At 36.7% G+C, this 16,092-nt stretch overlaps 1 protein-coding gene across 3 annotated transcripts in view; it reads right to left on the reverse strand.

Moving 5' to 3' along the window:
- Positions 1 to 16,092, reverse strand: part of zranb3 (zinc finger, RAN-binding domain containing 3) — a 78,712-nt gene that overhangs the window by 14,385 nt on the left and 48,235 nt on the right. For all 3 annotated transcript variants that reach the window (XR_007896641.1, XM_051693172.1, XM_051693171.1), the window contains 6 exons: positions 14,736 to 14,855; positions 12,800 to 12,979; positions 12,345 to 12,509; positions 11,253 to 11,658; positions 4,340 to 4,594; positions 1,513 to 1,619 (listed from right to left, as the gene is read on the reverse strand). Coding sequence is in view for 2 of the 3 variants with exons in the window: in XM_051693172.1 (XP_051549132.1) it covers positions 1,513 to 1,619; positions 4,340 to 4,594; positions 11,253 to 11,658; positions 12,345 to 12,509; positions 12,800 to 12,979; positions 14,736 to 14,855 (1,233 nt within the window). In the remaining variant the exon portion in view is untranslated. The remainder of the gene's footprint in view (positions 1 to 1,512; positions 1,620 to 4,339; positions 4,595 to 11,252; positions 11,659 to 12,344; positions 12,510 to 12,799; positions 12,980 to 14,735; positions 14,856 to 16,092) is intronic.

Genomic DNA, 16,092 nt, shown 5'->3' on the forward strand with positions numbered 1-16,092 from the left:
TCCTTTAATCCAGTTGCAGAGAACTATAAGAATCCCATCTTTAAGCCATACAAACGAGGACTGTGTGATTTCAACACTTCAGATAAAAATCTGAAATTCGGGTCATTTGACCGTGTGTTCAGAGCTCTAGACAGAAACAATACTGTATTTAAGGCCGTTTTCACATTAGAACTTTTGGCATGAACCAGAGTCCTTTGGACATTAGAGATTCGGTTTGTTTGGTCGATGTGAAAGTTGTTTTTCAAACCAACTTGAAAATTGGTGGAGGTATGGTTAACGTGGACAGGGGTGTAAGAAACTTCGTTCCCCCACTTTTTGCGCAATAGTCACAATATTTTAAGAGCTTTGGTTTGTTTGGTCGCAGTGCGAAAGCAAAATTGTAGCCAGTTGTGTAAAACGACAACTTTAAAACCAAGCAGCAGCATCCGCCAACTGCACTGGAACTGCACGAAAAATGGTAAACCCATTATTACAAGCACCTATTCACCTGCTTTTCAGTCAATCTGTTACGACTAATAGTAGAACGCTTGAAAATGACCATTGTAAGTCGTGTAAAAGAACAACTTTAAAACCGAGCAGAAGCCTCCGCCAACTAGTTGATTAGCAGTCAAACTAACAAAAAAAGTGGCAAATCTATTATTTCTAGCAACCACTTACCTGCTTTTCAGTCAGTCAGTTACGACTAATAGCAAAACGCTTGAAAATGATCATTGCCAGTCAGTAAAATGATAACTTTAAAACCAAGCAGAAGTCTCCGCCAACTGGTTGCACTGGCAGTCAAACAACCAAAAAAAGTGGTAAACCTATTATTACTAGCACCCACTTACCAGCTTTAAGCCAATCAGTTATAACTAATGGTAGAACTCTTGAAAACGACCGTAGCCAGTCGCATAAAAGGACAACTTTTAAACCAAGCAGAAGCCTCAAAAAAAAAAAAAAAAAAAAGATGTTAACCCATTATTACTAGCACCCATTTACCTGCTTTTCAGTCAATCAGTTACGACTAATGGTAGAATGCTTGAAAACGACCGTAGCCATTTGCATAAAATGACAACTTTAAAACCAAGCAGAAGCCTTTACCAACTGGTTGTATCGGCAGTTGAAGAAACAAAAAAGCGGTAACCCTAATAGTACTAGCCAATCAGTTACGATTACTGCTCAAACATTATGTCAGCTAATTACTAAAAAACGTTTTTTTTTTTTTTACTAAATGACAACTATGAAAAATATTTAATAATTTTCATTTGCACCAATAAATAGAAGCTTAAATCAGAGATGCAACTGAATCATCTGTCATAACACTCTCATACACGTCACGAAACAAGGAAGGATCGAGAAAATAGTCTAATAGCTCTTTAGAAAACTAAATAGCAAAATAAAAAGTGCAGTAATATCACCACAACATTCACGCATTATTTTATATTGTGAGAAAAATCATGGAAAATATGTTGCGAGTAGTTCATATATCGCCCTGTCTTAAAAGGGATTTATTGAGTTTATTGCATGTTGTACCTTGTCATATATGTAGATCCTATCTGTGTTTTTGCTGGCACAGAACTTTAGACTGTCGTACACGGGAAAGGAATTGTCCGACTCCTCATGAGTGTGATTGTCATTACCTATCAGAGAGAGAGAGGGAGAAAGAGATAATGGGAGAGGAAATGATAAAGATTCGAGGCAGTGTCTAGAAAATGATCATAATGTACCAGTGTCTGATAAAGGTCAGGTGTGACAGCACAAATGAGCACAAAATCACTCTAACGATGCTAACAAAGACTGAAATTCAGGCACGAAATGACCTGAAACAATCCCACCGTTCTAAAAACGTTAGATATGCCCAGAATTCGTGCCACACAGCTGCACTGCGTTCATTTGGGTCAGGTTTGCTTTAAGGATGCCCCTTGAGGCTTAGTTACTTGAACACCACTGCGGACTTAAATAGCCGAGCTGTTGCTGGCCAATCACACTATGTTATTAAAGAGCCACTATGCGTACTGTATACTGGTAGGATGCCAGAATTGTGTGGTACCATAAAGGTAAGACTTAAGACAAAGCTAGCAGCATGCAGAGTGTGTCTGAAAATCACACTCTTTATTGCAAAGGTGAATGTTTCTCTTTATTTTCCACTTTCACAGTTCTATGAAAAACGGCCTGTTATTATCCATATTTCAAATTGGAAGTGCTGTGAGTGGCGTTGATGCAATTGTGAAATCATTCGTACAAGCTAGTTTTGTTTTCCATGGCTAATCTTCTTATAGAAGTAATTGACACAAAAATGAAAATGCTGTTCCAAAATGTTGCAAACCTGTATGACTTCCTTTCTTCCACAGAACAATGAGATAATTTGCAGAATACTTAAGCTGCTCTTTTCCATATTACATCAATCGAACGTGTCTTGTAACCGAAGGCGACTCCCAAGTTTGAATATGCTGTTAAATTTGATTTGATGGTGCCATGACTTAAATTTCAGCCTCTGTCTTTAATTTCCACCTTACATAAAACTATCGTATGGTTTTAAAAGATTTGTAATATAGCGAACTAGTCAAATGGACTACTTTTATGGTGCCCTTTTTGGAGCTTGACAACCCCTAGTCACTATATGCTTTTTTTGTATGAAAAAGAGTAGATGTTGACTGATAATGGATTTTGCTGATACCGATATCTAAGGTGGTGGAAAAGGCTGATAACCAATTTATCGGTTGATAGTTTATAAAACAGATATATTAAATGTGTTAAATTTTCTTAGTCTTGCCTGACGGTGACAGACACCAACATATACCTGAATTTTTATTTTCATGCATTTCAATTTAGAACACAATCATCTAAGGTAAAAAAAAAAAAAAATGCATTAAAGCAAGGACAAAAATATGGATAAATGTAGTCAACAATGACAGATTTAGACAGCAAATACACACAAGGTGTCATACTTCCAACATCGTCCACGTGGAAAAGAATTAGTTCATTTTTGCAAACAACCGAAAAGCAAAACTGATTAATTGGTCTACCTATAGAAAAGAGCGGCATGATTATTTTTCACAATAACGGTTTATTTTTGTTGAGAACTGCTTTTGGAACCATCATTACCAATTAATAAAAAACAAAATAAAAAAAATTAATCAGTCAATCACTATAAAACAGCAGCATGCACATTCTTCACAATTGGTTTTGGAACTATCGGTTATCGGCAAAAATAACCGATAGTTCCAAACCCAGCTATTGGTACAGATTTATCGGCCGACCTCTAGAAAATAGCAGCATGCACATTTTTCAAAATTGTCGTTCATTTTTGCAGATAACCGATAGTTCCAAAACCAGCTATTGGTACAGATTTACCGTCTGACCTCTAGAAAACAGCAGCATGCACATTCTTCAAAATTGTCGTTCATTTTTGCAGATAACCGATAGTTCCAAAACCAGCTATCGGTACAGATTTATCGGCTGACCTCTAGAAAACAGCAGCATGCACATTCTTCAAAATTGTCGTTCATTTTTGCAGATAACCGATAGTTCCAAAACCAGCTATCGGTACAGATTTATCGGCTGACCTCTAGAAAACAGCAGCATGCAAATTCTTTACAATTGCCATTCATTTTTGCAGATAACCGATAGTTCCAAAACCAGCTATCGGTACAGATTTATCGGCTGACCTCGTTCCAAAACCAGCTATCGGTACAGATTTATCGGCTGACCTCTAGAAAACAGCAGCATGCAAATTCTTCAAAATTTTCGTTCATTTTTGCAGATAACCGATAGTTCCAAAACCAGCTATCGGTACAGATTTATCGGCTGACCTCTAGAAAACAGCAGCATGCAAATTCTTTACAGTTGCCATTCATTTTTGCAGATAACCAATAGTTTCAAAACCAGCTATCGGTACAGATTTATTGGCCGGCCTCTAGAAAACAGCAGCATGCACATTCTTCAAAATTTTCGTTCATTTTTGCAGATAACCGATAGTTCCAAAACCAGCTATCGGTACAGATTTATCGGCTGACCTCTAGAAAACAGCAGCATGCACATTCTTCACAATTGCTGTTCATTTTTGCTGATAACCAATAGTTCCAAAGGCAACTATTGATTCAGATTTATCTGCAAAACGGATTAATCGGTTAACCTACAGAAAAGAACAGCATGAACATTCTTCAAAACATCTCCCTTTGTTCCACAGAAGAAAGAAAGTGATACAGGTTTGTAAGTACATGACGGCGATTAAATAAATATGGAATTTTCACTTTTAGGTGACCTATCCCTTTAAGGTCCTTTTAAAAAATGTTGAAGGGTATTGTACTGAAAACCATGTGTGTGGGTAGACAGAGTATTCATAACAGATCTGCATTACCACTGGAGTGCATTTCTGGGGTGAGTCCTCGTGTTTCTTGAGACATACGTATGTGCATCTCCGCTTCGTCTTGATTGGCCCATTGGCTCGGATGTGCATGTGGAGTCCGTGGGGTGCTGGTGTTGGGATCTCTGGCTGGGGCACTGGGGGTGGGCAGCTCACTTTCGTGGTCTGAGTCAGAGATGCATGAGGCAGCAAGCAATGAGGACGAGGCAGAGGAGGGGGGATTCGATAATGAGGAAGGTGGGCTTGGAGCTAATGGAGAGAAAGAGAAATAGGAAGGCTGAGTTGTGTTTATCGGGTTGCCCCCAGTACGCTGTCGTGTTCAACACATCAGTACTGTTCGCCACATTCAGTTCATCACATCTTATGACGCACAACTGGTTCCTTTAATTAGGGCCGTCACAAATCCCTATGGTCGTCTGGTGCAGAGGACATCACCACATACCACTGTTAAAGGAATAGTTTAGTCAAAATACCTTTTTTTTTTTTAATCATTTACTCATTCTAATGTTGTTCCAATCCAAACCTAATCAACTACGAGTGAACAACTGCGAAGCACTGTATCCAAAATATTCTGCTTTCTTTCGAAAATTAAAGCAAAGAACAATTGTGTAATGTAACAGCATTGGCAACAGTGTTGTTGAACAGCTAAAAATGTATGTGTATTTGTCTGATTTGCCCAAAAAAATAGCTCAGATAATCTTTAGATCGAGCCGCACAAAACTGATCAAACAGAATTTTCATTTATTTTACCGTTCGGAAGTTACGCAAAGTGAAGTTAACGATGGCAGCTGAAAACAGGAAGTGAGCCTTTATCTTGGCGACGCTTTGGTCTATCAAAACGAAACTTGGTGTGCTTTATTAGGACTGTGATCTGAGGGTACATGCCAAGTTTAGTGACAGTGCCACCTATAGGTCAAGAAATCTTAAAAATTGCTCTTTTTGCCCATAACTTTTGAACAGTTTTGCATAAAATCCTAAAGGTTTGGTGTCTATGGATTTCTTGGTGCAAATATTTGATGTCAACCTGATGTATTCAAGATTTTCAATGAATAACTTACATATTGGTCTGTCCGTCACTCAAAGCTATTGTAGGGATTCAGTAGACTTGGCAACAGTTGTATGATGGTCCTTTAATAGTTATTCTTTTTGAAGCTTGGCATTCCCTTTAATTATGTATAAAAGAGCGACAAAGATATTGTTAAAATTTCACCTTTTGTGTTCCATTGAAGAAAGAAAGTCATATGGATTTAGAAAGGAATGACAAGAGGGTGAGTAAATGATGACAGAATATACATTTTTGGGTGAACTATCCCTTTAAGTTCTCATTAAAGCTGAGAATTGGAACAGATGCTGTCTGTTTTGCGTTTGACTGATTTACTTCCCTCAGACCAACAGATTCACATCTCGCTGCCATATGGCGCCACGGGACATGTCAAAAACACACAATCTACATTTAAATGCCTCCCTCGTGCCTTTCCATTCCAAAAAACATCTTCATAACATTGAGCCGCTGAAATGAGCTATTTGCATTGTAGTTGTTGTTACTGTCTCCTAAAGGGGCTGATTGTCAAACTTGAAGGGAGACTTCGTCTGTAATACAGAAGTTTGATGTCGTCGAGCGAAATTCAAGCATAGAATGATTTGTTTGGATCTGTGAGGCAGCAGATGAGTTTGATAATTGTGATTGTCTTTCTTTAAGTTTCAGAGAGGCTGCTAATGAATTTCCACACCTCTGATTCACTCGTTTGCTTTCCATTTTTTGATTCTATCACTCTTGTTTTTCACACCTATCCATCTAGCTTTTTTGAACATTGCATTACGCTTTCTTTCGTTCTCACCCTCTTTTTTACTCTCACTCCCTCAGAAAGGTCTCGTATGGATCTTCTGAAATGTCAGCTGAATTTGTGAGAAGCTGAATAAAAGCTCCACTGCTGTGCTGTCTCTTAACAAGCGGGCTTCCAGAAAGAAAGCCAGGCACTAGCAGAAAACAACTCCCGCTGTGTATCTGAACCCTTATCACTGTCTAGAGTGGACCACAGCACCACCTTTGTAGCCGCAAATCTGTAGTCCAAGATGAACAGTTAAAAACTCTTGTATTTTTAATATTATGCTTTCGATGAAAAAGAAAATACAGAAAAGGTTTTACATTTATGCAATTTACCACAACATCACCTTCATGACCACAGATTTGTAAAAGTCCTGGGTGAACAGTTAAAAAGCTCTGGATTTATAAACTCTCCACTTTCAAATGCAAGCAATCAAAGAAAGGTTTACTGAAGGTTTAAATGACCAAACTGATGCATCATGGGAGATTTCAGAGGAATGTGTGAATCATTCTAAAAATGTTATAACAATAAAATAAGATGCCATGATCTGTGTGTAGATCTGGTTTTACTGAAGGTTTACCAAAGGTTTAAATAATCAAACCAAAACAGCTAAAAAGCTCTCCATTCGTAAATACTCCACTTTTATTCAAATAATACAAAATAAGGATTTTTTTAAATTTTTTTTACCAAAGTTCAAAACAACAAAATTGATGCAGGATGGAAGTTTTTTGGGAGAGAAAAAGCTAAAAAAACAAACAAAAAAACAAAAACATTTGTAGACGCTTCACAAGATTTTTGGAAGCAGAACAGCTAAAAAGTCCTACATTGTTTAAATTAAACAAAATGAAGAACAAAAGGTTTATCGAAGGTCCAAACAACAAAACTAATGAATAATGGGAGTTTTTTTGAGAACTGCAGTGAATACGTTTTGAAAACAAAGTCTCCAAGTCTAGTGCGAACAGCTAAAAAGCTCTGCATTTGTAAACACTTCACTTTCGTCCGATAGAAACACAACAAAATGAAGAAAGAACAAAAAGCTATACTGAAAATGATGCATGCCAAGTATATATACATATCATACTCAAAAATGTAGAAAAATGACGAAAAAAATAAATAAATTGAATGCCACGAGTAGTGTAAATCTGCACAATTTACGATGGCGCTTTTGTTTGAAAGAGGTTTTCCAAAGGTCTAAACGATCAACAAACTGATGCATGATGGGAGTTTTTAGAGGAATGCAGTGAATAATATGCAGATCAAACTGCAAGTTTTGAAAACATAAAAAAACTGGATGCCACAAGTTGTGTAAATCTGCGCAATTTACCACATCTCCACGTTTGTGACCACTTGTCAGTAAAAGTCCAGGGGTGAACAGCTAAAAAGCCCTGTTTTTTTTTCCTCCCCCTTTTCTCCCCAATTTGGAATGCCCAATGCACTCTAAGTCCTCGTGGTGGCGTAGTGACTCGCCTCAATCCGGGTGGCGGAGGACGAATCTCAGTTGCCTCCGCGTTTGAGACCGTCAACCTGCACATCTTGTTGAGGACGTTACCGCGGAGACATAGTGCGTGTGGAGGCTTCACGCCACCCACTGCGGCATCCACGCACAACTCACCATGTGCCCCACTGAGAGCAAACCACATTATAGCGACCACAAGGAGGTTACCCCATGTGACTCTACCCTCCCTAGCAACCGGGCCAATTTGGTTGCTTAGGAGACCTGGCTGGAGTCACTCAGCACACCCTGGGATTCGAACTCGTGAGCTCTAGGGGTGGTAGTCAGCGTCTTTACTCGCTGAGCTACCCAGGCCCCCCATAAGCCCTGTTTTTTTAAATATTCTACTATTGTTCGAAAGAAACAAAATGAAGAAAACATGAAAAAAATGGATGCCACGAATTGCGTAAATCGGTGTAATTACGATAACGGCACTTTCATGACCACATTGGTAAAACTTTAGGTCAAACAGCTAAAAAGCCCTGCATTTGCAAACGCTCCACTTTTGTCCAAAAGAAAACTGTAGAAAAATTGGATGCTACAATGAATTTTAATCGGCGCAATTTACGACAACTCCACCTTCGTGACCACAGATCGGTAAAACTCTACGATGAACTGCTAAACAGCCCTGCATTTCCAAATGCTCAACTTTATTTAGAAAGAAACAAAATGAAATACATAAATAAAAATGTATGCCACACATTGAGTAAATCAGCTCAAATTACGACAACTCCACCTTCGTGACCACAGACCGGTAAAGGTTCAGGGTGAATAGCTAAAAAGCCCTGCATTTGCAAAACACTCCACTTTTGTTCAAAAGAAAACATGAAAAAATTGGATGCAACAAAAATGTAAAATCCGTGCATTTTACCACAATGCCACATTCGTCACCACAGATCGGTAAAATTCTAGAACAAACATCTAAAAAGCCATGCGTGTCTAAACGGTCCACTTTTGTTTGAAAGAAACAAAACTGTAAAACTTCACGACAAACAGATAAAAAGCCCTGCATACAATCCACTTTCGTTCGATTAAAACAAAGAGGCTTTCCAAAAGTCTAAACGACTATTCGGAGGAATTCAGTAAATAATATACAGATCATTGTCTAAGTTTTGAAAACAAACATATGGATGCCCGCAACAGCGTTTAGAACAATGTTCTTTCTAAAACATGCCTGGCTTCTCTCAGCAAACAAATCTTGAGTGAAGTCTTGTAATGTGGCAGACCATTTTTAAATTGCAGTCATTCATACTTTGATTTGGAGTGTGTGCATTCAATAGTTGACAGAGATGCCACGTTCTGCGTGACTGTTCCTGTTTAAATTGGGCTGATAGTCACAGAGACTCAGAAATGTGCTTCAAATTCTCGATCTGAAGTGATGTCAGTACTGTGTTGAGCAATTGGTGTAATTTAACAGTGACATACTGTAAATGAGAGTGATATGAGTGTTTGCCATTTAGAACGCAAACATTAGCAATGTGACCAAGTTAACAAGCACTGAGGTAAATGTAAAAAAAGAGACTAGGTGTTAGCTTGTGAAATTTGTTCACACCAATCAAGCTTACATAATGTCAGAGATGTGTTTCTCAGAATCTCGAAAGTCTCAAAATAGTGTTTTGAATGGTTTTTATATTATATATTATGCAACTACTATATAGTTGTAATAAAGTAATATTAAACAGTGTATCTTAAGAATATGTGCGTGTGCAGATGCTGTAGAAAGTCACAGCAGTGGCTTTCAAACATGTCAGAGCATCAAATACACATTCACACACAGATGTACACCGGTAATAAACAGCAACAGCTGGCCTGGCGTACACTTATATCTTTTTGTTTTGATTTCACATCAGTGGGCTGTTGTCAGAGGATAGGCTGACGCTCTGATCGATGGCATTGGAGTTGATGGCGAAAACAAAGCTAACAAAATTTCTACGTTTTCCAGCAGTGACATTGAACAAAAGCGGCATTCTTGCACGGCAAGTCATTTTCAATCCGATCTATTTCTGTCATTCACCATCCACAGTTTCTTTTTTCACTTCACAATATTTCTCTCTCTTTTCTTTCGTTTTTTTCTTTCAACACAGGGGAAGAATGTTTCGACATAGTTTTGATAAGTATTAGAGCTAAAATCATTTTCATGGCTCCAAAACTAACTACAGTAAAATAAAAATGACCTTAAATTATTTTTAGTTTTAGATACACGGTATATTGTACAGTTTGAAACCTTTACAACCCGCTTTTATTAAACATAAAAATTGCATTAGATAATGAAAAGACTTGATGGCCCAAAGAAATGTAACAAAATTACAAGTATTTCAATGATATCAGTTTACACATCAGCTTTGGCTGCCCTCACACACTAAAATAAAACTAACTAAACTAAAAACAAAAAACAAACACTAAAAACAACAATAAACTAAAAATCTACCGAAAACAAAACCAAGATAGAAAGGCAATTTAAAAATAAAATAGTTTTATTTTTATTTCTATTTTATCCCTGCTTTTAAGCCTGTGTAAAATAAAATAAAAAGTGTAAACATTTGGAACTAAAAAAAATAAAATAAAATAAAAATTACTGCAACTAAAAACAAACAAAGAAAATACTAAAACTAAACTAAAACAACCAGTCATAAAGTGAATACTAACAAAATCTAAACTAAATTTGAAATGACAAAATGAAAATAAAATAGAAATAAATAATACATTTAAAATTTAAATTTAAAACATATTTCCCTGCTTGAAAACCTGAGTTAAAAAAAATAAAAGTGTAAATGTATCTGGAACTAAAATAAAATAAAAATCTGAAACTAAAAAAAAAAAACACTTAAAATACAAAAACTAAACTTAAAAATAAAAATGATCCAAACCGAAATGAAAAAACACTGAAAATACTAAAACTAAACTAACAGTCATAGAGTGAATACTAACAAAGTTTAAGCTAAATTGGAATGACAAAATTAAAATAAAACAGAAATAAAAACTAAATTTAAAATTCAAAACTTTTATATCCCTGCTAGTAAGCCTGTGTAAAGAATAATAATAAAAAAAGTGTAAACAAATTTGGAAATATATATATATATGTTAAAAAAAAAAAACTAATCTAAACAAAAACAAAAAAAAAAAACTGAAAATACTAAAACTCAACTAAATATAAAAACGAACTAAGTAAAATAAATAAATAAAATAAAAAACTGAAAATACTAAAACTAACAGTTATGTAGTGAATACAGAATTTAAACTTAATTGGAATGAAAAAATGAAAATAAAATAGAAATAAAAACTCAATTTAAATTTAAAATTCAGAACTTATTAACTATTCATTACCCTGCTTGTAAGCCTGTGAAAAATAATAACAGGTGTAAACTTATTTGTTATTTGTAAAAATAAAAACTGAATTTAAACAAAAACAAATTGAAAACAGAATCTAGACTAAACCGAAATTACCAAGTGAAAATAAAAAAAGAAATAAAAACTAAATTTAGAATTCAAAACTATTTTAATCCTATTTGTAAGCCTGTGTACAGTATTAAAAAAAGACTGGGAAAAACGATAGTAAACATATTTGTGTGTGGGTGTGTATAGATATCACCTCTCTGCAAGTTTCGTGGAGTTTCACACATCTCACAGCGTAGCAGCAATCCACTGTTGGAGAACGTACATGATGAACAGCTCCACTTTTGATTGTGGCGTGGTGCCTGCAGTCCTTCTGACAGCCTGCGGGGAGCGCACAAGGGCGACAGAGGGCTTTTCTTACCCCTGCACGACAACGGGGTAACCTGCCTAAATCGTTTCAGCTGGGGGGAAAAGTCTTCCCCTTGATTGGCCTCCGAAACAGAACTCTGGATCTCTGTGGTCTGATTAGGCTCTGGCCCCTCGGGTGATTGGGCGGGAGGCAAGCTGTCAGAAGATGAATCCGCTGTTCTTTTTCTTTTCTTCTCTTGATTCACAGAAGGGGAAAAGAACGATCGGATGTCATGCTGTTTGTCCCTTTCAAACTGTGGGGGATAGAACAAATTTAATCGCTTTTTCTGTGACGCAGAAAATGTTTGAAGTTAAGAATCTGCCCAACTGAAAAATCAGCTTAAACCAGGTCTTAGCTGGTCTCCCAGCCTGGTTTGTTGCCTGGTTTTAGAGAAGTTTTGGGCACTCATTATCTGGTCTTGCAAGGAGTCCAGCTAGACCAGCAAAAGACCAGCTGGGTCAGGCAGATAGTCCAGCTTAAACCAGCTTTGACGGTCTTAAACCTGCTAAAACCAGCAAACCAGAGTAGACTGGTTTAAGCCGTTTTTTTTTCACAGTAGGTTCCTGACGGTAAAACAATGAAATGACATTCACTTCTCAGAGCGAAAGACTCTAGGTTTAAATTTCACTAAGAATGAATTGCACCCTCTGATCGTGTTATTTGCATGAGCAAATAGCGCTGACTTTTGTGAATAAGGCAATATCCATAATAAGCATTGACATAGAAAAGAGGCGAACAAGAATGACAAATCACTTAATTTAAATACGCATGGGGCAGTGCAATTTCTTTGCATTTAGCAGCGTTAAATTACTTTCAGGTGGTTAGTGAATAAGGCGCAGGCATTTAAGTTAAAATACTGTGCAAAAGTGCTGCAACTGTTTAATGAAACCAGTCGTTTTATTTGTCTAACGTGCGACGATACAAAAATATTATACTTACATGAGAAAAGAAAAGGCTGTCTTTGTCATCCTCAGAGTCGCCTCTCGTGGTCTTGCTTGGAGTCCATGCTTGAGCGAAATTCAGGAAGTCCCATTTCTCCTTATCTCCCTCCTCAGCTTTCAAATACTCTTTCTTTCCGTTCAGAGCGCTCCCCGTTACTGTTTCCTGTCCAATATATTTTTTAAGAATCTCACTGTATGAAAGCAATATTGCATAATAATAATAATAATAATAAAAAAAGTATTTTATGCCCCAAAGTTTAGATATTGCTTCCAATCTATGTTCTTTTGAAAAAAGGGAAAATAAGGTTTTGTGCAACTTTTAAAATAATCTATATATATTGTGTTAGCAGAGTACTTTGAAAAGTCTACAGTGGGGTAATTTTTTTTTTTTTTTTTTTTTTTTACATGAATCAACACAACACCAATGAAGTATAGTACACACAGAGGATCTACCTTTCTGTTGAGCATAGCCCACATGACGGTGTCAAAAGTTCCTTTGGCGATTAGGTAGTGGATGTGCACGGTGGTTGTCTGTCCGATGCGGTGCGCTCGATCTTCCGCCTGTTTTATGTGGCCTGGATTCCAGTAGAGTTCCGCAAAGACCACGTGAGACGCGGCCGTAAATGTCAGACCCTAAACAGAAGCATACACATTGTACAGTACAGTGTATAATTAATACTGTTTTCTAAATACTTGTTTATAAGGTTCTTAGGAAATTATGTGAAGTATAACAAACAGGAATATAAGGCTGCGTAAAGAACAGTACGATGTTGACAATGTTGAGGTTTAACGAGGTTGTATGATCTATAATCTACAGTACGATGTTGACAACGTTGAGGTTTAATGAGGTTGTATGAACTATAAACAACAGTACGATGTTTACGAGGTTGAGGTTTTACGAGGTTGAAGTATAAAAAACAGTATGATGTTTACAAGGTTGAGGTTTTACAAGGTTGTATGAACTATATAACAACAGTACAATATTTACGAGGTTGAGGTATTACAAGGTTATGTGAAGTATAAAAACAGTATGTTTACGAGGTTGAGGTTTTACGAGGTTGTGTGAAGTATAAAAAAAAACAGTACGATGTTTACGAGGTTGAGGTTTAATGAGGTTGCATGAACTATAAACAACAGTACGATGTTTACGAGGTTGAGGTTTTACGAGGTTGTGTGAAGTATAAAAAAAAAACAGTACGATGTTTACGAGGTTGAGGTTTAATGAGGTTGCATGAACTATAAACAACAGTACGATGTTTACGAGTTTGAGGTTTTACGAGGTTGTGTGAAGTATAAAAAAACAATACGATGTTTACGAGTTTGAGGTTTAACAAGGTTGTATGAACTATAAACAACAATACGATGTTTACATGGTTGAGGTTTAACAAGGTTGTATGAACTATAAACAACAATACGATGTTTACACGGTTGAGGTTTAACGAGATTGTATGAACTATAAACAACAATACGATGTTTACACGGTTGAGGTTTTACGAGGTTGTATGAACTATAAACAACAATACGATGTTTACACGGTTGAGGTTTTACGAGGTTGTATGAACTACAAATAACAGTACAATGTTTACGAGGTTGAGGTATTACGAGGTTATGTGAAGTATAAACAACAATACGATGTTTACACGGTTGAGGTTTTACGAGGTTGTATGAACTACAAACAACAGTACAATGTTTACGAGGTTGAGGTATTACGAGGTTATGTGAAGTATAAAAAACAATATGATGTTTACGAGGTTGAGGTTTTACGAGGTTGTGTGAAGTATAAACAACAATACGATGTTTATGAGGTTGAGGTTTTACGAGGTTGTATGAACTATAAACTACAGTACAATGTTTATGAGGTTGAGGTTTAATGAGGTTGTATGAACTATAAACTACAGTATGATATTAACGAGGCTGAGGTATTACAAGGTTGCATGAAATATAAACAGTATTAAGCTGTTTACGAGGTTGAGGTATTATGAGATTTTGTGAAGTATAAACAACAGTACGATGTTTACTAGGTTGAGGTTTTACGAGGTTGTGTGAAGTATTAAGAATAGTAAGATGTTTATGAGGTTGCACGAAGTAAAAAGAAGAACAGCAGAATGTTTACAAGGTTGAGGTATTACAAGGTTGGGTGAAGTATAAAGAATAGTAAGATGTTTACGAGGTTGAGGTATTACCAGGTTGTGTGAAGTATGAAGAAATACAGTACAATGTTTATGAGGTTGAGGTTTTACGAAGTTGCATGAAATATAAAGACCAGTAAGATTTTTACAAGGTTGTGTAAAGTATAAAAAAACCTGTATGATGGTTATGAGGTATTACAAGGAGGTGTGAAGTATAATGCACAATAGTTTGATGTTTATCAGTTTAAGGTAATCAGTACCTGTCCAGCAGCCTGTATACTTAGTATGGCCACCCGTGTGTCTGGGTTATTCTGAAAACGATGCACCAGTTGGATCCTCTCTGCAGATGGAACACTGCCATCTATGCGGATATAACCAGCCTGGAAAAGATTGTGGAAAGGAGAACAAAGTCATATAGTTTAACTAGAACCCTGTGACGTATCATGCGATAAATCATATCTCTTTTATGTTAATGTGAGTCTTTGCACTAATCAGCCACAACTGTCCACAGTGTCATGTCATTTATTTTCATATTTCATTTACACATCGGTGTAATGTGAAAATATAGATCATGATTTTACAATTTCTTCAAACTAAATAAATGTACAGTTGGTATGATCCATTTGATATAATCAGTTTCACTGTTTTGAGTCTTTTGTTTTTAATTAAATTGTTACATAATGTGAAGCTGTTTTTGCACTGATGCTAAACTTATCATCAGTGTGTTCGATATCACCCATTTCAATATTTGAGGTCAAGTATGTTTTGGGCATTATTATCTTAACCATTGGCACCCAGCTGTAAAACACAGGTGAGCTGCTGTGCAACATCTCTCTTTCTTTCTATCTGCCTTGCTTTCCCTCAAAACTTCAGAATATTTTTCTCACCCGTTTTAATTTTAGCTTCCTCCCCAACTTTTTACCCATCTCTCGCTCGGGGTGTGAGGAGCGTGACAGTTGCGAGAACATTGGAGCGTGCGTGTCGCCCCTTTCGAATGCGCGATCACACCTGCTGGTGCAAGGCCCCCGCTTTCCCCATAAGATTCATAAGCACCAATTAACAGTAGGACGAATAAAAAAGGAAAAGCAGAGGAAGATTTTCACAGTGTCTTGGATCAAATGTTTGTCCAGACAGCAACGGAAAAAGAAATTGAGGGAGAGAAGGGGAAAAGAGGGGAGGCTGGGGGCAATAAAAAAGTGGAAATTAACAAAACAAGCTCTCATTAAAACAATGAGACATCTGTGAAGGCGTTTTGTCTGCAACCAGCCGCACTCTTTAGGGTGCAAAGAGTTTTCAGGGTGTCGCTGTGCGAACGGGTACATTTTTTTTTTTTTTTAAATAAGATGAATCAACATCTGTGATAAAGTGTCTGTAAGACGAAAATATATATATATTTTTCAAGTGATGCAATGCAAGTTTTGCACTAATACGACACAGAGTCACATTAAAGTTTATGATGGGTTTGTCAGGTATGCTGAGATTAATGAAAGAGAATGTCTTATGCTTAAAATAAGTTTTAACAAAGTTTTAAGTTTTCAATATTGTTCTCCTTCAAATGGGTTGGGAATAATGTAGTCTCTTGAGCCTGGACGTTTGCATAAAGTCTGGTCAATTTTG

Source organism: Myxocyprinus asiaticus, chromosome 49 (genome assembly GCF_019703515.2).
Source record: "Myxocyprinus asiaticus isolate MX2 ecotype Aquarium Trade chromosome 49, UBuf_Myxa_2, whole genome shotgun sequence".
In the NCBI taxonomy this organism is placed as follows: domain Eukaryota; kingdom Metazoa; phylum Chordata; class Actinopteri; order Cypriniformes; family Catostomidae; genus Myxocyprinus; species Myxocyprinus asiaticus.